Here is a 25,534-nt window from a genome sequence, read left to right as displayed (position 1 = left end):
AAGAGTAAGCTGTCTTTAGCAGAAATTGATTGAAGTAATGAAAATAGCGTTCCGTGGGGCTTCCTCAGATCCCTAAAGTGGCTTTTTCTCTGTGGTATTTCTGGATCCCCTTGACATCAGAGAATTGAAAAGAAAGAAGTGGCCAACTGCTGTTTTTACATGACTTAACTTATGACTTCTCTTTCTCTGAAATTGCCTTCCATGCTCACTGGACCAGGAGTGGACCTGGTCAATTAGACATTCTCATTTGAAAATCTGGAGTTGGACAGCAAGAGTTTGACCAAGTTTCTCAAATGTGGCAGGATTTAAAGTGTTTCATTTCAGTAGCTTTAAAGATCAGATTATTCTATACAGTCTGAGAAACAGGGATACACTTTTAAATGGTTGCTTACAGAACAAAATTACAAAAGAAAATAAAGGTAGTAGACTTACAAGAATTTAAAGAAAATAAACAATAATAATAATTAAAAAAAGCCCAGGAATTGCTTCATTAAGAGTCATAATCCTTGGACACGATTAAAAAAAAGTAATAGCCAGTACAAACCTAAGAGACAGCTTATTTGTACTTTAAATAAATTATAGTAAATTATTGCTTACATTTAATAAATGTGTTAAAGGAGTTATATTTTACTTTATTAATAAAATTATTTTAAAACCAACCATCTAATTTTATAATTTCCATTTGGAGGATTTAATCTATACATGGGCATGAATAAAACAATAAACTGCCAATTTGTCAGCAATTTATGAATGGGATGATTATGCTGGTGCAGAGGTTCTCATATCCTTTTAACTGCTAATATCTGTTGTTAGACAATGTCCTGTGTGCCACAGTATTGTGCTATGTCTTACACACATCATTTCATTTAGTATCTATTCTGAGATACATACTGTTTAACAGATGAGAAAACTTGAGACCTAAAGTAATATGGCTTGGCTGTAAGTCACATGGAGGCCTCAGGGCTGAGATTCCAAGCCTGTGGTCTGCCTCCGGAGCCTACAGCTTTAGCCACTACTCTAGGCTGCTTCACAAACACTGCTCACGGGAACAACAATGTTGTCAGAGTAGGAACTAAGAGGTCTAACCCCAAAACAAAGCACTAGCAGTTTTCTAATTGCAGTACACTTGGTTCAACCATTCTGCCCTCTCATTTAGTAAAAGTTATACTCTGCAGGGCAGCTTCTTTCTCAGGCAGCAAGCTCCGGAAGCATAGAGACAAGTGTATTCTGAGCAGCTCTTGTATACTACAGCAGACATACTTGTCAGCATTACTGGGTGAGAGAACAAGGTCAGGCTGTTTCTTTAATAATTCTTATCTACTTCCTTTTTGTTAAGTTTTATTTTATTTCAAATGGCATAGAAACCATCTCTGATTTGTATTAAAACAAAATCAAACGCAACTACACATTTAGGTCCTTACTGTTTCTAGGACCCAAGGGTACAGGGGTTTCACAGATCATCTGCCTTACCTGTTTCTTTCTTCTCCTTCTCCTAGTGATCACTACAGTACTCTTATAAAGGGTTACAAGAATAAATTTACAACCTGTAGAATTCAACTTTAATCTTTTTGAAAATCTTAATTTACTACTGTAAAATCCAGAGAAAGGAAATCTATATTGATCAATCGATACAAATATGTACTTAAATCTAAGGAAGAGTAAAGTTAAGAGTACAAGAGCCCAATTTTTGGTTAAAAAAAAGCAAGAGCAAGTCACTGTGCCACTACAGATGCCAGTGCTTACATGTGTCAGCAGCCCAAGCAACTGGCATGCTACAGACATGGTGACATAGCTCTCTTCAACTCTCCACTGAATTTCAAGTCCAGAGCATGTTTAGTCTTTGTCTTGTTTATCTGTTGATGAAGGGTTTCTAGGAAGATTTAGCAGTGCTTCAATTTTCTGAGCGTCATCCTTGGATCGATCTTTCTGTAAATTACTTTCAATTTCTTCAGGGAGGAGCTCAGTAAATTGTAGTCTGGCTTTCCTGTAATGAAAGTACAAGAAAGATATAGCAAGTGCTGTTCTATTTTTTGGCTTTTAAAGTTTTTCTTTTTTAAGAAAGATAGTATTTATCTTATTCTCTCCTACAACTTATGAGCAAATACTTCTCCTTGCACTTCAAGTACAAGACTTTCTCCTCTCTCATAACCTGTTTCACTTACAAGCCCCTTGTAGGAGTCTCACAGTACCAAAATGGACATTGCCAAGGCAGTAGCTCTGATCCTTAAGATATTCCAGAGTTCTCCCAGCAGTGAATTGCAGTTGCTAAAACACCTTGAGCTTGTGTGTGAGCCTTGGAACCAGTCTGTGCTCTTGCCCTCAGGGCCTAGGGGGATGTGAAACCCCCTGCCACTCTGTTAAACTCTGTTGACAGATCTTGTAGGACATGCACAAAGGTTATAACATTGGTAATCTTGATACAGAGAAGTCAGGACACCACTACAGATGTATATTTACTAGGAGTTAAAATATCTAATTTTCAAATAAGAGATTGGTTCTTTTTCTAAGTCAAGTATTAGTGTCTTCCTTTCTTTAAGTGATTATCAAGGTCACCTATGACTTTCATAAGAATATTTGATCATTTATTCTTCTATGTCTCTATGGAACATATAGCCAGTGTTCTATATTTTCTGCTAAGGCAATTTTTTAGATTCTCACTTTGTTGATTTCTCTATACTATAGTTATTTTCAAGCAAAGAAGCAGACATTTAAAAAGTTCTTAACTATTTATTAACTGTCCTCAGAAATACCACATATATATTATATACATATAAATAACCTAAACACTTCTGACACTGACACAGGGACACTACTTCCTTCTGCCAAAACACTCTTTCATTCCTATAAACCCAGTTTTTTACCCATTCTTGAGGTTTTCCTTCTCTAAATAACTGATCAACTTCTCTAACTTTCTTTTTCTGGCTTCCTTTTTCTGACTGGAATACTATTCATATTTTTCCAAATGTTAATTCTTCTATAACTTCCTATATCAGATTCAAATAATCATGTACTTTCCTTACTTTTCCAACTCCTTTCTCAAAGATTCTTTTTTAAAAAAGAAGTCTCATGACACCTAAAGAACTAGAAATAAGCTAATGCTTCTATGCTTTTAACCCTCCATAATATCAAATTTTAAGCTGGCATTCAGAATTTTAAGTGCTTTATAATAGCTCCATATCTCACTCACCCTCTTACTATGGAGAAGAAGGAACAGAACAAACATCACTGTGGTGTGATTCTGCCCTTACAACAGCTGAGAAAACTGATGGCTTGAAGTTAAGGAAAACATCTGTGTTCATAGAATTAATAGTCTAACTGGTATTTAAGATTTGTTTTCAAGGTTTCACTGGCTCCAAATCAATGCTTTTTCTCCTATAGTACCTAAGTCCTTAGACAACAGATCTATAGATATTAAGAATTTCCATGTATGTCTATGTGAGTGTGTGTGTGTGTGTGTGTGTGTGTGTGTGTGTAGCACAAATGGAAGTTTCAAATAAAACCAAGGGAAAAAGAAGACTTCTTATCTACCAGACTACCAAAGAAGCAGCAGCAGATGTCATCTTAGTGGGCAGGAAGCAGAACCATGAGAATCATTTGTACCAAAGCGCTAGACGGCAGACTATTACGATGATCTTACAAAGAATAACAGGAAGTTGGCCATCACTGGATCCCAGGGAGAGACTCATATGAACAAGCGATAGTCTGCATCTTTCTCAGTAGCATCTAGTCTGTGAACAGCCACTATATGTACCTAACACCTATTGAAGCCACAGCAAGAAGTATAATAATTAAATGTGGAGACCTAACATGCTATGTAATGTTCATAGACGTATGTGTAAACAAGGATATCACCTTTTAAGTAAAGCCAAGTAAAACTCACTCACTGCTATTCATTTCATTTCCTTTATATAATTTCCAATGCAGTCACAAACATAGGAAAAGAAAAAATATGCAACCAAATAAGATTTATAACATTTAACTTAAAAAAAAAGTATCTAAGGAAAGGTTCTCATTTAGTATCTTTCGTTTTTCCATTCTCCTTAATTAAAGATATTAAAGACCAAGTAGGGTACCAAGTGAAAGACTCAGTAAAAAGAAAGTCTTTGACTTGAGCAGCAATTTAGAGTACCTGTTTTAGAAAGCATCAGTCTGCGGACACGAAAGCCCAAACAATCCAGTCTTAACACACTCCTTACCGTTCTTCCAGTTTCAGCTCCTGGAATGCTTTTCGATCCTTCTGTTTTCTCTCCTGAACTGTTTCACCACAGTACATCTGAAGTGCCATCAACAGACTTCCTATAGGAGTGCTGAGGAGGAGACAGAGGGAACATTTAGAAGAAAGAGACGTGAGACCATGCAGAATGACAGAGTCTGCTCAGGCACGACGAACACCAAGCAAACCACTGGCTCACCGACAGGTGCAGGGACACTTGACAGTTAAAGCATCCTTGTCAATTAAAAAATATTAAGATAATTTCCTTCCTGGTCCGAATAACAGGAAAAACAATTATTGCAACATCCTAAATTTAACTGGTATAAAAACAACAGGTCTATAAATTGGCTCTTTTTTTTTTTAATCATGAAAGATAAATAAACTAGTAAAAAATATATTTATAAGTTCTAGTTAGCAGCTTTATATTGAAGGTTTCTCAGAAAAGAAATTCATACCAGGAATGGTACCAGACCCTGTAAGGGGCAAGAAATGTGAAGGGTACTTTTGGTTGGGAGAAGGATGCTACTGGCTTTAGGGGTTGGAGCTGCCAAAGTATCCTAAAATTCAAGAGTCTGGCACAACTGTCTTACCCAGAATGCCAATAGTTACCCACTGAGAAAATGACTTACATAACAATTATCACAGTAATGATGAGGGTTTTGTTCATATTTTCAAAGAGAAGGGAGTTTTTGACTCTGCTACAACTTAAATTCCTTACTTAACATTGTAACCACATTTAAAAAATTATTTTTGCTATGTGGAAATGTTTGTTGATGATGAATGGATAAACAAAATATGGAACTGTATATACAATGGAATGTTATGCTGTCCCAAAAAGGAAGATCCTGTCACATGGATGAAACTCGAGGACACTATGCTTAGCAAAATATACCAGTTACAAAAGGAAAAATACATGATTTCACTAATATGAATTACTCAGAGTAGCCAAAATCACAGAAACAGAAAGTAGAAAGGTGGTTGCCAAAGCCTGTGTGGGGATGGGGGAAGGGAACACAGTGTTTAATGGGTACAGAGTTTCAGGTCTGCAAGACAAAAAAGTTCTGGAGACCTGTTGCACAATGTGAATATAGTTAACACTACTGAACTGTACACTTAAAAGTGGTTAAGATGGTAATTTTTATGTTATGTGTGTTTTTTAACCACAATAAAAACATACTTTTGCAGCTAATTTCAACAATTTTCCCCTTCAAACCAAGTTGGTATATTAACAAGAAAACAAAAGTGAGCAACAGATCATCACATGATGAATTTTAACACAAATTTGGAAGGTGATGGAGAACTCTTCTTTCTATTCAGGTGAATGCCAACTAATAAAGACAGAAGAAATGACAAAACTAGCAAATCAACATTTTGTAACCAGTTTTATATTAAATAATAACTTATTACATTAGGGATCATCAATGGATCATTAAAACCACTAAAAGATGGCTGGACAGTAGATAATTCACACTACCTCATCCCTCAGATTACTTATTAAACACAATGGAAAAAGATAACTTTGCAGTGGCGAAATTTAGTAGATACCAAATGTGCTAGGCAGAATTTTAAAATGGTCCCCCCAAATTTCCTACCCTAATTTCTCAAATATGAATATATGATCAGAAATTATGCCCATGATTAAATTATGTTATGCAGCAAAGTGGATTTTGCAGATGTAACTAAGGTTACTGATCAGATGAATGAGTTAATCAAAAAGGAGATTATCTGTGTAAACCATCTGAATACAGAGTTTTTTCCAGTTGGTGGCAGAATGGAAGTCAGAGAGATTCAAAGTATGAGAAGGATTCAACATGCTGGCTGCTGGTCTGAACATGGAGAGGGCATGGAGAAGGCATGTGGATGCCTCTAGGAACAAGGTGGTCCCTGATAGCCACCCAGGAAACAGGGAATTCAGACCTACAGCCACAATGGTTCTGTCAACAATCTGAATTTTATGGAAACAAATTCTTCCCACAGAGCCTCCAGGTAAGAGCCTGCCTGACCAACACCTTGATTTTAGCCTTGTGAAATACTAAGGAGAACCCATCTGAGCCCATCCAGACTTCTGACCTACAGGAAAATGATATAATAAATGGATAGTGAAGCTTCTTAGTGTGTGGTTAATTTGTTACACAGCAACAGAAAACTAATATATCAAGTTATATCACTTACAAGGGGTAACATAATATGCCTCTTGACATACACTGAGAAGGACACAACTTTGCCTATGTTGTAATCTTGATGAAAACATTAAACCTAAATCTAATCAGGAGGAGATAATCATACAAAACTGAGAAATATTCTGGGGGAAAAACAGGTGTGGAACTAGTCTAGCTTAAAGGAATCTAAAGAGATATGACAACAAAATACAATTTAATCCTGGATTCTACAAAATTATATATTATACACACACATACACACACACACAGAGCCTTATTGTAATAACAGGAATTCTGAATATGGACTTTATCTTAAATAGTATTGAATCAATGGTAAATCATTTATTGTGATAATTGTACTGTGAAATCATTGGAGAATATTCTTTCTCCTCGGAAATACATGCTGACATATTTAGGGCTGAAGAATTGTGAGGTCTCAAATATTTCAAATGGTTCAAACAAAAAGAAATATACGCATGTCCCACACAAATACTGAGAGAGAGAAAACAAATATGGAAAAATGTGAACAACTGGTGAATCTAAGTGAAGGTTATATGGGTGTTCAACATACTAATTACCTCAACTTTTCTACAGGTTTGAAATGTTTCAAAGTAAAAAGTTGGAGAAGAAAAGTCTTAAAATTTATTAAACTAAATAAACAAACCTAACCCCATTTTTTTTTTAATGTGATTGTTAGCCATTCCTTATTCCTTTTTCTTACTCTTTATAAGTATCTTTGTTCAAACCTCAGTTTCAGGTGTTAATGATATTTAAACAGTTTTTACCCAGTGAAGACCAGAAGTAAAATCAACAACTGGGATACAATCAGAACTGGACAATCAAAGCTACTACCAATACAGGACTGTGCTGTGCCGTGCTTAGTCACTCAGTCACGTCCAATTCTTTTGTGATTCCAAGGACTGCAGCCCACCAAGCTCCTCTGTCCATGGGGATTCTCCAGGCAAGAATACTGGAATGGATTGCCATGCCCTCCTCCAAGGGATCTTTCCAACACAGGGATTGAACCCTGGTCTCCTGCACGGCAGGCAGATTTTTTACTGACTGAGTCACCAGGGAAACTCAATACAAGACTAGAGATCTTTTATGGGATTAAATCCTCTAAGGATTAAATTTGTTCTTTAGAAATGATTCAGATTTTTAACAGGCAAGGCATTAATGAATTAATGTTATATTAATTTAGAGTCAAAATATGTTAATACTTACCCCAGCAAGGCTCCAATTATGCCACCAGCTACTAGGCCATGCAGGCCTAAGTTTATTCTAAAAAGACTTCCTGTGACAGCTATTTTAAAAGAAACAAAGAGCAGTATCAAATCATTTTTAAACACCAGAGTTCCATTTAAACATGTTCCTTCTATAAGGACATAAATCTCCAAGTAAGCTTTTTGAACCCAACATTAATATATCACCACAACCTAGACTTCCCATACGGCCAGCTTCTTATCCACTCTGCAAGTTCAAAGGAAGAAAGGTCCCTTAAACTAACAGAACTGCTCAGTCAGTTCTATGGACCCAGCCTCTTCTCATTCTGCTTTTTTGCCAACCTCACCCTAAAAATCTGTTATTTCTTCACTTCTACCTCTTTTAGTTCTTCCTGCTTTAAGGAACGTTTTCTCCAAATAAACAATAAAAATCTTCACTAGCCACTTGCAGTTCATGTCTTCCCCCAGCTTCGCCCTTTCTTTTTTCTTTTTGGACACACTGCACGGCATGTGGAATCTTAGTTCCCCAACCAGGGATAGAACCCATGCCTCCTACAGTAGAAAGGCCATACCACCAGGGACGTCCTCAGCCTCACCGGCTCTGTGCTGCTAAGCGTCACCTCTCCAGCAGACCTGCAAGTGGGCAGTTGGCCGGCACTGCCACCTGGTGGCTGGAGCATAGGTCCTTTTTCCTCACCACTAAGACTGTACACCCAAGATGTCCATTCATTTTCCTCTTTCGCCATGCACAAAACAACAAATGCCATTTCAGGTGGTAACATCTTTAAACATTAACATTTGAGGTTTATATTTCTTATTTAAGTATAATATATTCATTTTGTAACTTTTCTATTTCATGATTTTTCTCTATCTTTCAACAGTGTAACTATTATGTGTCTAGGTGTGAATCTTTTCACATTTATTCTTCCTGGAGTTTGTTGAGATTCTTGGATGTGTAGATTAATGTTTTTCATCAAATTTGGGAAGTCTGTGGCCATAATTTCTTAAAATTCTTTTTCTTCCCTTTTTTTCCTTTCCTCTCCATTATTCATATTCTTGGAAAAGACCCTACTGCTGGGAAGGATTGGGGGCAGGAGGAGAAGGGGACAAGAGGATGAGATGGCTGGATGGCATTGCTAACTCGATGGACATGAGTTTGGGTAGACTCCGGGAGTTGGTGAAGGACAGGGAACCCTGGCGTGCTGTGGTTCTTGGGATCGCAGAGTCGGACATGACTGGCCGACTGGACTGAACTGAACTGAACTGATTGTGTCCCACAGATCTCTGAGGCTCTATTCATTTGTCTTCATTTTTAAAAATTCTGTCCTTCATAAAAGATAACCTATATCAATCTATCTTCAAGTTCATTGATTCTCCCATGCTCTCTCAAACTGGCTGTTGAGGGCCTTCTCTCCAGTGAATTTTTAATTTCCATTACTGTATTTATCAACTCCAGAATATTCATTTGACTCTTAAAAATAATTTCTATCTTTAGTGATATATTGTTTGATAACTATCATCGCATTTTAATTATTGTAAACGCTTGAAGTCTTCTGTCTGCTTCTTGGAGCTGGAGTATCTTCCTATAGGGGCATGGCTGTGGTTCTTTGCTATAGTGATTTGCCTGGAACAAGTCTGTGGAGTCTTAGTCTTCTTGTTTAGTAGATTGCAGCCAGTAGAGGTCTCTGTTCAGTTGTTACTTTTATTTCTGGCTTCCTAGGAATCACACTAGCTTGGCAGACAGCCAGTACACATTTTAAGCCAGTAAGGCTGTCACCTTTTGTCAGTGGATCTGTCTGTGGCTTGAAGAACGCACTCAAGGTTTAGGCAGTTTATAAATCTGGCTTTTACTTTCTGTGTTCATGAGGCCTTACACAATAAAGCAGATAAGCAGCCTGCTAGGGCCCTTACCAGTCTCTCCTGAGTGCGCTTACACAGACAGGTAACTTTCCGGAGTTCTGGGGATTAGTAGGTTCTTAATGAAGTCTCCGTTGGCTTTCTGGTTCTCTGGATGTCTTTGGTAGAATTCTACTTCATCCACTAATTGACTGCTTGCCCCAAACACCACCAAAACCTCCAGTTAGCTGTGTGATGTTGTTCTTTCCTAAGTGTTTGCTATTGTTTTCAGCAACACCCTTAGGCATAGAATTTTCTGTGCTCTGCTCCAAATCAAGTCAGTCATCTCCAACATTAGTATTGGTCTTCCCAGCCTGCCCTGCACTTGTGGAACTTCTGTATCATGGAGCTGGGCATTAGGTGGGAGCAGCCTCAGGCTGAAACACTACAGACTTCCATTGTTCTTATTAAGATTTAGTAGAAATTCTTAAATAAATGCTTCTCAATTTGTTATGTGCCCTTGCTCAGTTCCAGAATCTTTAAGGGGTTGTTTTTGATAATTTTGTCCAACTTTATTATTACTTTTGGAGGAAAGGATTTGCCAAGCTCTCTGGATATTGAAAATACTTTTTTAAGTGTTCAAACAAATACCAACTAATAGTGGTGAGGGAAGATGTCCTTACCTGATTCTAACTTCAGGATAATTTTTTTTTTAATTTTAGTGTTATATTATTTATTTTAATGTTGGTTGCTGGTTTGAGATAAAAATATATTTTCTATCATATTTATTTCTCTATTCTTATTTTAATAATATTTACATTCAATCGAGAAACCTTTACTCTACCCTGCTATCAAACAATTGTGACATAAAAGGCAAACACTTTCTCTGAATTTTAGGAAGTTGTCTAGTAGGGAAGCAAAACAAGTAAACTGCTACAACACAGTGTTATAAATGCTTTGATAAAACTGTTCACAGTGAATTATGAGAACACAGGGTAAAGATACACAAGATAGGAAACTTAGAGCTAGAAGAACCCTCTGAGGAAGCTGAAGCAGACAGATGAACTCAACCTTGAAAGACATGTGTTAAGTACGGAGCTGAATAAAATTAGTTATGGGAGTGGAAAGGTGGATTCAAGCAAGAATTCCTGTAAAGCAAGAATATGCTGGGTTTGAGAAATCAAAGTAGGTTATAAGGCTCTTGCAAGAGTGGTACATGGAGGTCAGGTCAAGAATCGACCTTAAAAAAAAAAGTCAACCTTAGTGTGATAGGAAACTAAGGAAGAATCTGAAGCAGAAAAGTGCTAAAATCATACTCATATTTCAAAAAGAGTCAGATAACAGTAGAGGTTTGAAGCAAACCAAGATGAGAAAGAGGGAAAACCTGCAGTAGCAGTGGGAAAAGAGGAGGTGAGAGAGTCCAAATATTTAAGAAATAAGACTGACAGAATCAGAAGTTCGGAAAGGGGACATAAAGGGCAGAACCACATCATTAACTGATTTCCAGTTTTGGAATTTAACAGAGTAGATGACAAAAAACATATGGCAGGAGTAAATAGGAGCAAGTGAGGGCAGAAACACAAGAGTTTTCTTTGGATATAGGCACTATAGAATATCCATGTAAAATTTTTCACAAGTTAAAACAGGGCAAGTTCTAGCTGCTCCAATGCTATTAATACCTATTTCTCATTTCATGTTTTTAAATGTTTTCATTAAAATGTTAAGCTCAAATTATGTATATGTGTTTGCCTGTGTATTCACAGAAAAAGAGAGAGTGCACCTAAAACAAAGAGCATAAGTGATAAAGCAAATGGGCTAAAATGTTAATAACTGGGAATTCCCTAGCGGTCCAGGGGATAGGGCTCTGCACTTTAACTGCCAATAGCCTGGGTTCAGTCTCTAGTCAGGTAACTAAGATTCCACATGCTTTGCAGCCAGAGGTGGGTGGTTGTTGTTATTCAGTTGCTTAGCCATGTCCAGCTCTTTGCAACTCCATGGACTGCCGCACACCATGTTCTTCACTATCTCCTGGAGTTTGTTCAAACTCACATCCACTGAATTGTGATGCCATCCAACCATCTCATGGTCTGTTGCCCCCTTCTCCTCCTGCCTTCAATCTTTCCCAGCATCAGGGTCTTTTCCAATAAGTTGGCTCTTCACATCAGGTGGCCAAAATACTGGAGCTTCAGCTTCAGCATCAGTCCTTCCAATGAATATTTAGGACTGATTAACTTTAGGATTGACTGGTTTGCTCTCCCTGCGGTCCAAGAGACTCTGAAGAGTCCTCTCCTGCACCACAGTTCAAAAACATCAATTCTTTGGCGCTCAGCCTTCTTTACTGTCCAACTCTCATATCCATACATGACTACTGGAAAAACCACAGCTTTGACTGCGGACCTTTGCTGGCAAAGTGATGCCTCTGCTTTTCAATACACTGTCCAGGTTTGTCATAGCTTTTCTTCCAAGGAGCAAGCGTCTTTCAATTTCATGGCTGCAGTCATCATCTGCAGTAACTTTGGGAGCCCAAGAAAATAAAGTCTGTCACTTCAGCCTAATGGCACAAAGTGAAGAGGAACTAAAGAGCCTCTTGATGAAGGTGAAAGAGGAGAGTGAAAAAACTGGCTTGAAACTCAACATTCAAAAACTAAGATCATGGCATCTGGTTCCATCACTTCATGGCAAATTGATGGGGAAAAAAATAGAGACAGGATAGGCATGGGGTGGGGAGCTTAAAAAAGTTCTTAACAGTAACAGAATCTTTGTACTAAAGGATACTGCTCATGGTGCTCCTGTATTCCTTTTATTTTTGCAACTTTCTATAAGCCTGAAGTTATTTCCAAACAAAAAGTAAAAAACTGTTATGTGAAGTATATGTATGTTTTTTTATGTGAGGGAATATACATGAATTAGTGAATGTTTGCATCTAAATGGCAGTTAACTTCATTTACATTTCGGTAAATGTACTGGATTTGTACTAGAAATGTAATTAAAATATTCAACACTTTTTTAAAATGTTCATTTTCAAGAGGGCATGTCTACCAGAGGCAGAGCGCTTTAAAACAAAATCTAATTTCTTATAAAAAATCTGGCTCCTCTCTACTTCACCTCACAATTCTCTCAAGCCACTTCTTCCCCTTATTCACTATGTTGCAGTCATATTATCCTACATTTAAGAAACCTTAGAGCCTTCACCCTTGACGTTACCCCTGCTTAGGCGACTCTTCTCTGCAAAGCCTGCTCTTTTCCATTCTTCAGCTATCAGCTTAAATGTCACTTCCTTAGAAATCAGTCTGTCCACATTAGATCTTACCTCCCCACCTATTTTTTATCATAGCAACCTGTTTTATCCCATAGACATTAGATGATAAAACTCAATGAAGGCAAAGACTTTTTTCTGTTTTGTTCACTAAATATACCAAAGACCAAGCACATTTTCCATATATCTTGCATGAATGTTAAATGAGATGTGATGAGAAGCCAACCAAAGAATTCAGTAGCCATGACTTATAAGTCCTTATATGTTTCCTAAACCATATTTGAGATTGAAATATGAACAAAAATGTCTTACCTCCTGCAATGACAAAATGGCTTAAGGCATTTTTATTTCGGTAAACGTTTAGACCAGTGTTCACTGTACTAAGAAGAAGAAAACAAAATTTAAAGCATATCTCAATTACCTTCTTGACTTTAACTTTCACTAAAGTGATAGGTGTTAGTTTAGACGAGCCTACTACGTCAATCCCTGGTTCCAGCAGGCTCCTTCAGTGAGTGTGTTTCAGATTGCTATAATATGCCAATAAGCAACAGAAAAGTAAAGTAAAGTTCTGCAGAATTCCTCTGATTTAGCAACCCTGTATCTATTTTGATACTAGTTGGCAGGCCTTCATGTGCATGCGTGCTCAGTTGTGCAAGGTGCTCAGTCATGTCTAACACTTTGCGACCCCATAGAAGGCAATGGCACCCCACTCCAGTACTCTTGCCTGGAAAATCCCATGGATGGAGGAGCCTTGGTAGGCTGCAGTCCGTGGGGTCGCTCAGAGTCGGATACGACTGAGCGACTTCACTTTCACTTTTTACTTTCCTGCATTGGAGAAGGAAATGGCAACCCACTCCAGTGTTCTTGCCTGGAGAATCCCATGGACGGGGGAGCCTGGTGGGCTGCCATCTATGGGGTCACACAGAGTTGGACACGACTGAAGCTACTTAGCAGCAGCAGCAGACTATACCTCTCCAGGCTCCTTCTGTCCATGGAGTTTTCCAGGCAAGAATACCGCAATGGGTTGCTTCCTCCTCCTCCAGGGGAATTTTCCCAACCCAACGATCAAACCCACATCTCCGGCAACAGCAGGCAGAATCTCTACTGCTATGCCACCAGAGAAGCCTGGCAGACCATCACCCATTGACACAAAACTACAGCTGGACGAATCTTTTGCATAAATAGGTAAAAGTTCTTAAGAAAAAGGTATCATAGATTACTTTTATATGGGTGTTTAGATTTTATAATTCCATTTGTTAAAACAATGTGCTCCTAAAAGAATACCTAAAATCCTTTATGAGATTCAGAGAACTTACTTGAATATAGTCACAAACATGGCTGTTCTCCAACTCCAGCGCCAGCCATACCGGATGAAGCCTCGTGTAGCAGCACGATGGGCCGATTGCTAAAGTTAATAAAAAGGCTGTGAGGTTCCAAGACACCTTGATACTTTCCCTATTCTAAAACTGTGGTGGAGGAATGTCAGCTAGGAAATAGGTAGGGACACCTAAATAGATAGAAACAATAGAAAATCTCTAGAAATTATCATTCTTCAATTACTGAAACTTAAGCAAATGTACCATGTGCACTCTATTCTATCACAGGGTATAAAAGGAACTAAGAAATGCAGTGTCAACCAAGTAATTCATCAATTAAATAGCAACTAAGAATTTATATGACAAATACTATGACAGATACAAAATCAGTATTCAGTTCAATTCAGTTCAGTCGCTCAGTCGTGTCCGACTCTTTGCGACCCCATGAATTGCAGCACGCCAGGCCTCCATGTCCATCACCAACTCCTGGAGTTCACCTAGATTCATGTCCATCGGCGTCGGTGATGCCATCCAGCCATCTTATCCTCTGTCGTCCCCTTCTCCTCCTGCCCCCAATCCCTCCCAGCATCAGAGTCTTTTCCAATGAGTCAACTCTTCACATGAGGTGGCCAAAGTACTGGAGTTTCAGCTTTAGCCTCAGTCCTTCCAAAATCAGTATTAGACATGCTTTTTTTCAAGAAATTGCGGGGAAAAGAAAAAACAGAAAATAAAGAAGGAACACTGAGTAAACTATAAATGGTAAGGATTAAAGTAATACAGATGTGCACGAGAGGAAGAAAGGAAGGAAAAAAACCTAATCTTTACTGACCACCTTCTACATAAAAGTTGCTAACATATTACCTCATTTAATCTTTACATTTTCTTCAAGCAGGTGTTAAAAGGCATAAAGAGGAAGTTTCTAATCAAGATCACTCAGCCAATAAAGAATAAAGTCAGAATTGGAAGTTAGGTTGTCTGTTTCCACCACTCATTTTCATTAACCACCATGAAGCAAGTCTGGCATAATATTGTGAAGGTAAAGCCTAGATTTTTAAAGACTGTGATAGAATCCCTAGATGTAGTCTTAACTACTATATGATACTGGGCAAGTCAAAACCTCTCTGAAAGGTATCAGCGCAAATTCATGGCTTTTAGTAAACAGGTAGACAAATACAGAAACAGAGATATATGTATGAAAGTGTATATAAATCACACACATACATACACATTTCCTAGCTCTATCTGCCTAGACACCATCATACCTCAGTAGCAATGAGCATGCCTAGCCCCAGATCTTGGTTTTTAAATACCGTTTTCTTTTTGCCACTTTATTTTTTTTTAATTGAAGGATAATTGCTTTATAGAATTTTGTGGTTTTCTGTCATACATCAACAAGAATCAGCCACAGGTACACCCATGTCCCCTCCCTCCCAAACCTCCTTCCCCATCCCACTCTTCTAGATTGTCACAGAGCCCCTGTTTGAGTTCCCTGAGTCATTTAAATACCATTTTAAAAGAAACAAGGCTGGTGCTTAAAAAGATGAACCAGAAAAACCATGCTGTGCTCCAAAGTAAAGATGTGCTCAAAGCCTAATGGGGACATCATCAAAAGGACACAAGAGCTAGCTTGAAGAGATTCCAACAGTCTAAATCGATGCCAAGTATCAAAATAAATGATGATAATAATGGATTATAAAACCATAGAATAACGTAAAAGTCAACAAGTCCACACCGAATAAATTATAAATGGATAAATGGACAGATAAATAGAGGGAAAGTGAAAGCTCTTCCTTACAGCAGAATATTAACCAATAAATATACGTGGACGATGGGATTACAAAATGGCTGGTTACCACCACAGTAATAACTATTTTAGGAAAGAATCAGCACTGAATACTGAAACCAGAGGGTGAAAAATTGATGAAAAATAGGATATTTGAATAGTCTCAAAGTATCTAATAAGTATTCCTAAGATACTTATTAACCACAAAGGGAAAAACTCAAATCATTTTATAGTGGATAAACATGGCAGGGACCATCTTAACTAAGTGATTAAAGTATCCCCAGTAGAGGGACAAATAGGTATCTCATGCTTCTTATCATTACTTACTGGGAAGGATACAGTACCAATTGTAGGGTATTCCTGTGAAAACACTTACGTGAAATTTAATCACAAGAAAACATCAAATGTCCAAATTGTGGGACATTCTACAATACAAAATAAAAGGCCCAAGTCTTAAAAAATACTGAGGTCATAAAAGTCAAAAAACAATAGAAAAACTGTTCCAAATTAATGGAGACTGACTAGAGAGGCACAAAAAGCAAATTCAACATCTGATCCAATACTAGATCCTGGACCAGAAAAAAAATTTTAATAACTTGTTTACTTTAAAAATAACATTAGTGGGACAATAAGCAAAATTTACATAAAGTCCATTGATAAGATAATAGTACTCTATCAGTATTAATGTCTTGAACTGCATAATAATATTGTGGTTATGTAAGAAAATGTCTGTTTTTTAGGAAATATATGCTGAAGCACTCACCATGTCTAAAACATATTCCCAAGCAGTTCACAAAAAAATAAATCATGCCTTATACAGAGATAATAAGAAAGCAAATGTGGTAAAATGTTAACATTTGGGGAATCTGACTGAAAGGTGTACAGGAATTCTTTGTACAGTCAGTTCTCTGTATCCCCAGATTTGGAACCTGAGGAAGTAGAACCATGGATATGAAGGACGTATGGTACTACGGTTTTTTTTAAAATAAAAGACTCAAGCATTTGTGGATTTTGGTATCCACAGGAGTCCTGGAACCAATCCCTCTTGGACATTACAGGACACTGGCATTACTTTTGCAACTTTTAAAACTTGACACAATTAAAAAAAAACCACAAATTTTAAAAAACAAAAAATTCTGAGCCATAACTTCCTCACTAGGACAACAGAACTGATATACAGATGTCAGATACAGCAAATGAGTCAGCACTCAACAAACTGTAAAGCTCTAAATGTTAATGATTATTTTAGTGTGAGCTAGTGTACTGCATACAGGTTTTGTGAATAGGATAAATTTACTACAGCTGAGCCTTGATGATTTATCAGGAGATTAGAAATATATTTCAGAAAGTAGAGCCATAGTGGTGATCGATTCTAGTAAGAAAAGTGGTCTCACAAAGTTTGAGTATGCACTCTAGCATTAGCACTTCCATTGTTGCTGAGAACAGACTTTGTTTCCTGAATCTTCTCAACCCTACTACCTAACTAGATGATTAAGTATAAAGTAAGCAGCTAAAACTGGCATGTCCCCAAACACTATTAGAACACCAGTACATACCACAGCATCGAGCTGGTTGTGGTAAACTTCTGCTTGGCTCTGCTCAATGTAGCGCTGTTTAGCGTGAATAAATGCTGGTATTCCCCCATATGCCCAGCCGACGATGCCTGCTGAAATTGCTGCCTTGTAAATATCCTGAAGTTCTTTTGAAGTTCTCTGCTGTTCACTAAAACATCAAAAAGACAATGTTGTTTGGGATTAGTTTATGGATACTGCTCTCCAAAAGACAGTTTGATCAGAATTATCCCAAATGCTAAACAGGACTTAAATTTTTCATGATGGACAGAACCAATTAAATCTTCTGATGAATTAAATAATTATATTACAAGTAGCTCAAATCTCAGTCAAACTGTCAGAAGTTAAATTAGTAGTTATTCTTAGGAAGGCAGTGACAGAGAAGGGGCACAAGGGGGAGCTTCTGGGACACTGTTAACAGTCTCTTAGGGCTGGATACAGACCTATGTTTAGTGAAAAGTCACTGACAGGTATACTTATGTACATTTTTCTAGGTGCATATTTTATTTATACTGCAATAAAAAGGTTTTTTAAAGGGTTATTTTATTTGATGACTCTTACAGCCATACTATATCCTTGGAAACAGAAAGAATTTGTAAACTGGATGCAGAATTAACAATTACCTTTTTGAATTTTTAGATAACTTTTGGAAATTATAAAAACTTATGAGATTTTAGGACAATGTATGCAAGAATGAATACCTATGTGTAAAAAAACCCAAAATTTTATCTTTCTGAATATTTAATTTTTATGTCATGCTCAGATGGGCCTGTACTATCTATTGAAGACCACTGAATGAGAAAGCTCATGATGCAGTGGGCAGCACAGACCAACCTAAAATAAATGGGAAAAGCTACCATTTCATTCAATCTATTGATCTCAAAAGCATTAGAAACTAGAAGCTATGTTGCAGCTTCCAAGATGTCCTCTGGAAATTGCTCTAACAAACAGCTAAGTTTGTAAGTGTTTAGTTACTAGAAGTAATGGTCCTCCTATGTAAGTAAACTACTGAATATTAATTTTTTACAAACTGCTAACTTGCTTTCTTCTGAGACTGTACAAGTGTTTATCTAATTCTAATTCTATATAATTTATCTAATTCTAACAATCACATTTCTGAAATCAGAATCAGTGAGTTCTTATAGTTCCCACATATACAAGAGAGAAACCTAAATAAAATTTCTTAAGAAATGAATTCTTATATCAATAGGAAAAACTGCTATAATCTGAACTTTATATTTTATCTTATATAATGAATAAAACCAAAAACATTTACATAAAAAGTGGGAGAACTCGGAAAAGAGAAAATGAAAAAAGAGCTTAAGATTTAACAAGCCAGGAAATGCATACGATATCCTCTTTTTCATCCTCTGAAAAATTCCATGACATAGCAATATTTTTTCTTCATAATATCAACAGACACTCTATGGGGTTACATGATTGGGCCTAGGAACTAATGAATGGTAAACAAACAGGGAAAAGTGGTGGAAAGGACCTAGACCATAAGTAGCAACAATGGGGTTGTAGTTCTGGTTCTGTTATCCACTGCGAAGTGACCTACAGGTAGATCACAATCATTCTGAACCTTGGTTTCCTCACCCATGACATGGAGGGGACAATGAAAGTTATATTAAATTATCTTTCAAGTTTCCTTCAGCTCCAACATTCTGTGGTTTATAAAGCTGATCAAAATAACCTTTTTCAAATGAATTTGAGTCAGTTCTAGTGAGGTGGATGAACTTAGAGCCTGTTATACAGAGTGAAGTTAAGTCACAAAAACGAGTATCATATATTAATGCATATACATGGAATCTAGAAAAATGGTACTGATGAACCTATTTGTAGGTCAGGAATAGAGATTCAGACATAGAGAACAGACTTATAGACACAGCAGGGGCAGGTGAGGGTAGGAAGAATTGACATATATACATTATATATAATGTATATAAAGAATTGAAATATATACATTACCATATGTAAAGTGAACAGATAGCTAATGGGAAGCTGCTGTGTAACACAGGGAGCTCAACCTGGTCCTCTGTGACAACTTACATAGACGGGATGGGGTGGGAGGTTGGGAGGGGAGGTTCAAGAGGAAGGGAACCTATGGCTGATTCATGTTGCTGTATGGCAGAAACTAACACAACATTGTAAAGCAACTATTTCCAATTAAAAATAAATAAATCAACAAAAATAAACCTTTTCTGTTGTGTACTACATAGGATCGTTCACAAGTATCTCAAATAAATTTGGAATGACCAATGGAAGGGCGGCCTCATTATCTTTAAAATAAGATGATGAAATCTAAAGAAAGTAATTAAATACAATTCCACTGGCTCCCCTGCTCTATTTCAGCAACATAATAAAGCTTCAATGTTAAGTTAACCAGTTGATACTACAGTGTAGTATATAGGAAGTTCAGTTCAGTTCAGTCGCTCAGTCGTGTCCGACTCTTTGCCACCCCATGAATTGCAGCACGCAAGGCCTCCCTGTCCATCCGGAGAAGGCAATGGCACCCCACTCCAGCACTCTTGCCTGGAAAATCCCATGGACGGAGGAGCCTGGTAGGCTCCAGTCCATGGGGTCGCTAAGAATCGGGCACGACTGAGCAACTTCACTTTCACTTTTCACTTTCATGCATTGGAGAAGGAAATGGCAACCCACTCCAGTATTCTTGCCTGGAGAATCCCAGGGACAGAGGAGCCTGGTGGGCTGCCGTCTATGGGGTCGCAGAGAGTCGGACACGACTGAAGCGACTTAGCAGCAGCAGCAGGCCTCCCTGTCCATCAGTACATGGTTAAGTACTTCATAAAAAGGGAAAACTTTTACCGGTAAGTGAGGAATAAAAATGATGAAATTAATTATCCTGAGTTTTCCATTAAAGTTAATTCAATTGAAAGGGTTATCATTTATTCTGACACCGCTTTACTTGTGAATCCAGCTAATATCTTTGCAACAACAGTTGCTACTATTTTTTTATACATTCCTTATTTGGCAGAGTAAAAATTTTAACAACTGTGTTCTCTCTCCAACCTCCATTTTTGTAGCGGGGAGGAGGGCTACTGTTGAAGAAGCATCAGAATCTGGGATCAAGTGATACACGAATAAGAATACTGGAGTCCTCCAGATGTTGGTTCTAGGGTCACTAAATAGCTTACTCTTAATTCTTCTAATTTGTAAAGTCAGGGGATTATATTAAAGACTATGTTTAGATTCCCTAAACATTCCTAAAAGTTCTTACTTTCAGTTAGTCTCACCCTCTCCATCTGAAAACCGGCCTGTCAATCAATAGAACTACCAAATAGCAATGTTAGGATACAAGCTTGAGGTACATTATATTAAACTCCAAATCCCGCAAAAATAAATCACACCACCCTGGGGTCCTTCGCCCCAGATGATCCAGGCTGCAGGTCACCTCCTTTGTAGCCCCTCCCCACAGACCGTAGGCACGTTTACTCTTTGACAAACAGCTCCCGGAGGCGGTCCCATCCGGATTCCGGGTACTGGGGTTCTGAGACGAAGGAAGACAGTTCCTGGTCCTCTACAAGAGCCTTGGGATCGGCGGCCACAGCTGCGGCAGCAAAGACCCGAGGAAAAGGTCTCAGCGACCTGCAGAGGAAGCTCCGTGGGGCCGGCGGCCGCGCCTCCATGACCCTCTCCGAACCTGTCGACAGACACTCGCTTGGGCGCTTAGGAGGCCAAGGCCTCACGGAAGTGCGGTGGGGGATGAGCGAGGGTAACTGCAAGAAGGAATGGGAGAGTATCTTTACAGTAGTCCCGAGTTAAACTGCGGCCGTATTCGCCGACACACCGCTTGACACACAGGACCTCGGTGTCAAGCCTAACTTTGAAGGTACTATGACACACGAGACAGGAAGTCCCTCCCCAACAAGGGCAAAGGCTGCGGGACTGGGCAAAGCCGGAACCGGAGCCGAACACACTTCCGTTTGGGGGCGGGACGGTGTCAGGCCAGCCCCCCGGAAATGAGGTAGTGGCAAGGAGCCAAGCTCAGCGCAGTCTGACCTCCGGTTCCGTCCTTCTCACCCTTCTGTGACAGGGAAGCACGGTGGTAGGTAGATTGCAGGCGGGAAGATGTGGTCTTACGCTGAAGTGAAAGTGGCTCAGTCGTATCCGACTCTTTGCGACCCTATGCCCTATAGAGTTCATGGAATTTTCCAGGCCAGAATACTGGAGTGGGTAGCCTTTCCCTTTCCCAGGGGATCTTCCCAACCCAGGGATTGAACCCATGTCTCCCGCATTGCGGGCGGATTCTTTTACCAGCTAGGTCACAAGGGAAGCCCAAGAGTACTGGAGTGGGTAGCCTCTGCGTCCTGCCCGGATCTTCCCGACCCAGGACTCGAACCAGGGTCTCCTGTATTGCAGGCGGATTCTTAACCAACTGAGCTATCAGGGAAGCCATTTAAAACAGCAGAATGCCGTGAAGAAGAAAAAGTGCGGTATTCATTACAAGTGGAGTACGGAAAGGGGAAGGCAGTTTGGGCAAATGCATCCTAAACTACTCTGTCACAGACTCCCAGGCTGGACGGGGTTCATTCTGGTTTTCAGAAAAGACCGAGGCATTGAAGAGGAGTATTGGTGCCGGGTGCCCCGAGATCTCCAGAACACTTTTTAAAAGAAATCCGCTCTGGGCTCCAGAAGATAGGGTTTACTCCCCTTAGTTTATATGGCTACTGTTTCTCAAAAGGCAGGACACTTTCTGGAATTTCTACCAGGTGTTGACTTAATAGTTATAATAGCAATAATATCCTGCCACTACAGCTTTCATTAACATATACTTCAAAGTATCAGATCAGATCAGATCAGTCGCTCAGTCGTGTCCGACTCTTTGCGACCCCATGAATCGCAGCATGCCAGGCCTCCCTGTCCATCACCAACTCCCGGAGTTCACTCAGACTCACGTCCATCGAGTCAGTGATGCCATCCAGCCATCTCATCCTCTGTCGTCCCCTTCTCCTCCTGCCCCCTTCAAAGTATAGTTCTTATTAAAATGTACGTATTTAAAATATTCTCAAACTGGTTTGTGTTATTTCATTTAAGCTCTGCCAGCAATCAAACATCGGAGAAGGCAATGGCACCCCACTCCAGTACTCTTGCCTGGAAAATCCCGTGGGCGGAGAAGCCTGGTCGGCTGCAGTCCATGGGGTCGCCAAGAGTCAGACATGACTGAGCGACTTCACTTTCACTCTTCACTTTCATGCATTGGAGAAGGAAATGGCAACCCACTCCAGTGTTCTTGCCTAGAGGATCCCAGGGACGGGGGAGCCTGGTGGGCTGCGGTCCATGGGGTCACACAGAGTCAGATACGACTGAAGTGACTTAGCAGTAGCAGTAGCAGCAATCAAACATACGTATTCTCCTTGCCAATCCTTACTCATCCTTATTCCTTTCTAGGTTTAAGTCTAAACTGTTACACTCTTTAGTGAGATAAGGTAAATAGATTTCTGGAATTTGACATCTGGAATTCTATAGATAGGGTGCTGGGAACTGACTGATAACAGTGACTAGCTGAGTTAGTCGCGGCGCCAGGAAGATCTCTGGTATCTGGGAGACGGGATTAGATTCAGTTCCCATCATAGCATTTACTACATTGCATCATGCTTTCCTCTTTACTGTGTGTCTCAGTAGACTAACTTTGAGGTCGGGGATCATGTATGTGCATTTCTGTATCTCCAGTACCTACACTCACATGTCTTTGAATCAAGACTTCAGATCCCTTGACTCCTGGCTCTGGCTGCAGATTGCTGCCTAACCCATACAGGCAGAGATGGGCACCATATAAAGTCCCAAGGCGAAAGCTCAAGGAAATGGCTGTGCAATCTTTCTAGTCTACATGTGGAAAATCTAAATGCTTAAGATGACTCCACAATCATTCTGGGATGAGGAGGACTTTTAATTGGAGGGTGGGAGTGTGGGCAGGTATTACTGAAATCATTTATATACAACTTAAACGCTCCCTCACTACCTTATAGATACAAATGAGATTAACAGGCAAATTTTGCTAAAGCCATAGCTGCCTTCTCATTTGGGTAACTAAGCCTCTTTCTTAAGGTTCCCTTTGTCATCTGATCACTCAAGAAGTCTCCAGATCCTAGGCCTGCTCACACTGTTGCTGCTATTCCACCTCAGCTCCTCAGACTACTTGTCACTCTCCTACTCTCCTGCTGCTCCAAGCCCTTGGGGTTTACCTTCCTTTCCTGTTGTTCGGTTGCTAAGTCGTGTCTGACTGTGACCCCACGGACTGTAGCACGCCAGGCTTCCAAGTCCTTCACTATCTCCCTGAGTTTGCTCAAACTCATGTCCATTGACTTGGTGATGCCATCCAACCATCTCATCCTCTTTTGCCCCCTTCTCTTTACCTTCCTTTACCACTATGGAAATACTCTCCCTTTTCTATGGTCTGTTTTTTCGAAGGGTCTCAGAGCAGCATTAAACCAAAACGTGTTATTCAATTCACCTGGACCACTCTGTTTCACATTCAGCTTGCTCCTCCCCAGGATATACCTTTGCCACTAGAGTAAAGGATTGGAAAAACTTCAGTGCCATCACCACACTGCCTGGAACCACCACTATTCTACCCTCAGACCTCTTGCTGATTTCTGCCCACAGAACTCAATAGCCTCTTGCCCCATCATGAGCTTTCCCCCAGGTGTCAAGTTCCCTTTCCCTCCTAGGTTCTCTAGGTACTGCCCTTGCTACATAAATTACATTGCGTATGATATGAACTGTTACCACAGGGAAAGAGAATAAACTTTCACAATTCCAAGGACCATTTAACCTTCAAAGTGTAACTCAATTTTTACTTCCATGAAGTTTCCAATCTGCATCAGACAGACATGTCTTCTACCTTTAAACTTCAAATCCACATTGTCTTTATGAATAATTGGCCTTATGATTAAGGCCTCATATCCCCTTAATCACCTTCTGCCTATGCAGCCTCTCATACTGTTGTTTCTACTATGTCATCTCAACTAGAGAGCTGCTTCATGCTAGGGAGCCTGGTGTAAACATTTTCTTATCTCCCACTGTTTGTACACAGTAAATGCTCAAGTATTTGATAAATTATTAAATAAATGATTTGTAATTGTATCCTTCTGCTTCATGCACACCCTCCCTTGGGATGCAGTGGGATTATGTTAAGTGAAGGCATCTTTGGTGGCACAAGAAGATGGGTTTTTACATATCCGTGTGTGCTCTCGTTCACAGAGCAGGTGCAGAGTAGGGAATTATCCTCTTCAGAACTGACCCAAAGAAGCCTACTGACATTTTTTCTCTTAGGAATTCTGGACTGAGAGACAGAGCCTGTAGTCTCTGGATCTGCACACGGCAGCACTCTAGAGACTATGCAAACTCTTGTTGAGATTCCTAGAGCTGCTCTGCTTTCTACCTTTCCAAATACTCCAAGGTGCCCTCATATCCGTCTAAGAAGTTCTTTTAGCTACACGTTGTTTCTATTTTCTTCTACTAGGAAAACCTGATGTAACAGCAGAATAAGGTGGAACACTGACATCACACAGATGATACTCCCCAAATAAAGGAAAATCATTCCTTGTGTTATCCAAGTATCTCACTTTACTCAAATAAACTGAGTTATTCTCTTTTTCTTGAAGAAAAGTGTGGCTTTTATCTCTGAGAAGGAAAGGGTAAGTGTGGAATTCAGCTAGTATTAACAAAAAACAACAACAACCTTCAAAAGTTATGGAGATAAAAAATTACTTTCAAAACCATACATTTTATATGCCATTACACCCATCTTCATATCATCTACACTGAGGTAAACAAATACATGTAAAATCTGAATAACATCTGCTGTACTTAAATACAAATGGTCTTATCAACTCTTCAAAGGACAGATGAGAATTTGCATTGATCCAATTCTTACAGTCTTGTCCAATCCCTCTTGAAGCCAATGGCTGGGCAGTCTGTAAACAGGATTTAGTTAAGCCCACTGTTCCCATCCATCCATCCATCCTTCCAACATTGTTCTGTGCATTCTGTGTGAGGCACTGTGCTGATAATGGAGAAACTGGGGTAAGTAAAACATGATTCCTACCCATCAAGAAGCTCATGGGGGGAAAAAAGCTCACAGGAGAAACAGTCAAATAACTACAGTACAGTGTGATGTCATAAAATACAGGCTTGAGAAAAATATGATAGCC

General features: G+C 39.2%; 1 protein-coding gene across 2 annotated transcripts; it reads right to left on the bottom strand.

The window, feature by feature from the left end:
- Positions 1–607: 607 nt before the first annotated feature.
- On the bottom strand, positions 608–21,267 carry TIMMDC1 (translocase of inner mitochondrial membrane domain containing 1). 2 transcript variants are annotated; one of them, XM_044942201.1, is made up of 7 exons: positions 20,967–21,267; positions 17,343–17,508; positions 14,004–14,092; positions 13,000–13,067; positions 7,597–7,675; positions 4,197–4,307; positions 608–1,984 (listed from the first exon to the last, which is right to left on the bottom strand). In XM_044942201.1, the coding sequence occupies exons 1-7, from the start codon at positions 21,005–21,007 to the stop codon at positions 1,834–1,836; spliced, it is 705 nt and encodes a 234-aa protein (XP_044798136.1). In that variant the 5' UTR covers positions 21,008–21,267; the 3' UTR covers positions 608–1,833. The 2 variants fall into 2 exon arrangements, with proteins under 2 accessions (XP_044798136.1, XP_006057676.1); XM_006057614.3 differs by having other exon boundaries at positions 1,326–1,984; positions 20,814–21,264.
- Between the last annotated feature and the right edge of the window lie 4,267 nt (positions 21,268–25,534).

The sequence above is a fragment of the Bubalus bubalis genome, chromosome 1 (genome assembly GCF_019923935.1).
Source record: "Bubalus bubalis isolate 160015118507 breed Murrah chromosome 1, NDDB_SH_1, whole genome shotgun sequence".
In the NCBI taxonomy this organism is placed as follows: Eukaryota; Metazoa; Chordata; class Mammalia; order Artiodactyla; family Bovidae; genus Bubalus; species Bubalus bubalis.
Note: the sequence above shows the minus strand (reverse complement) of the source record. Positions and strands in the feature narration are given on the sequence as shown.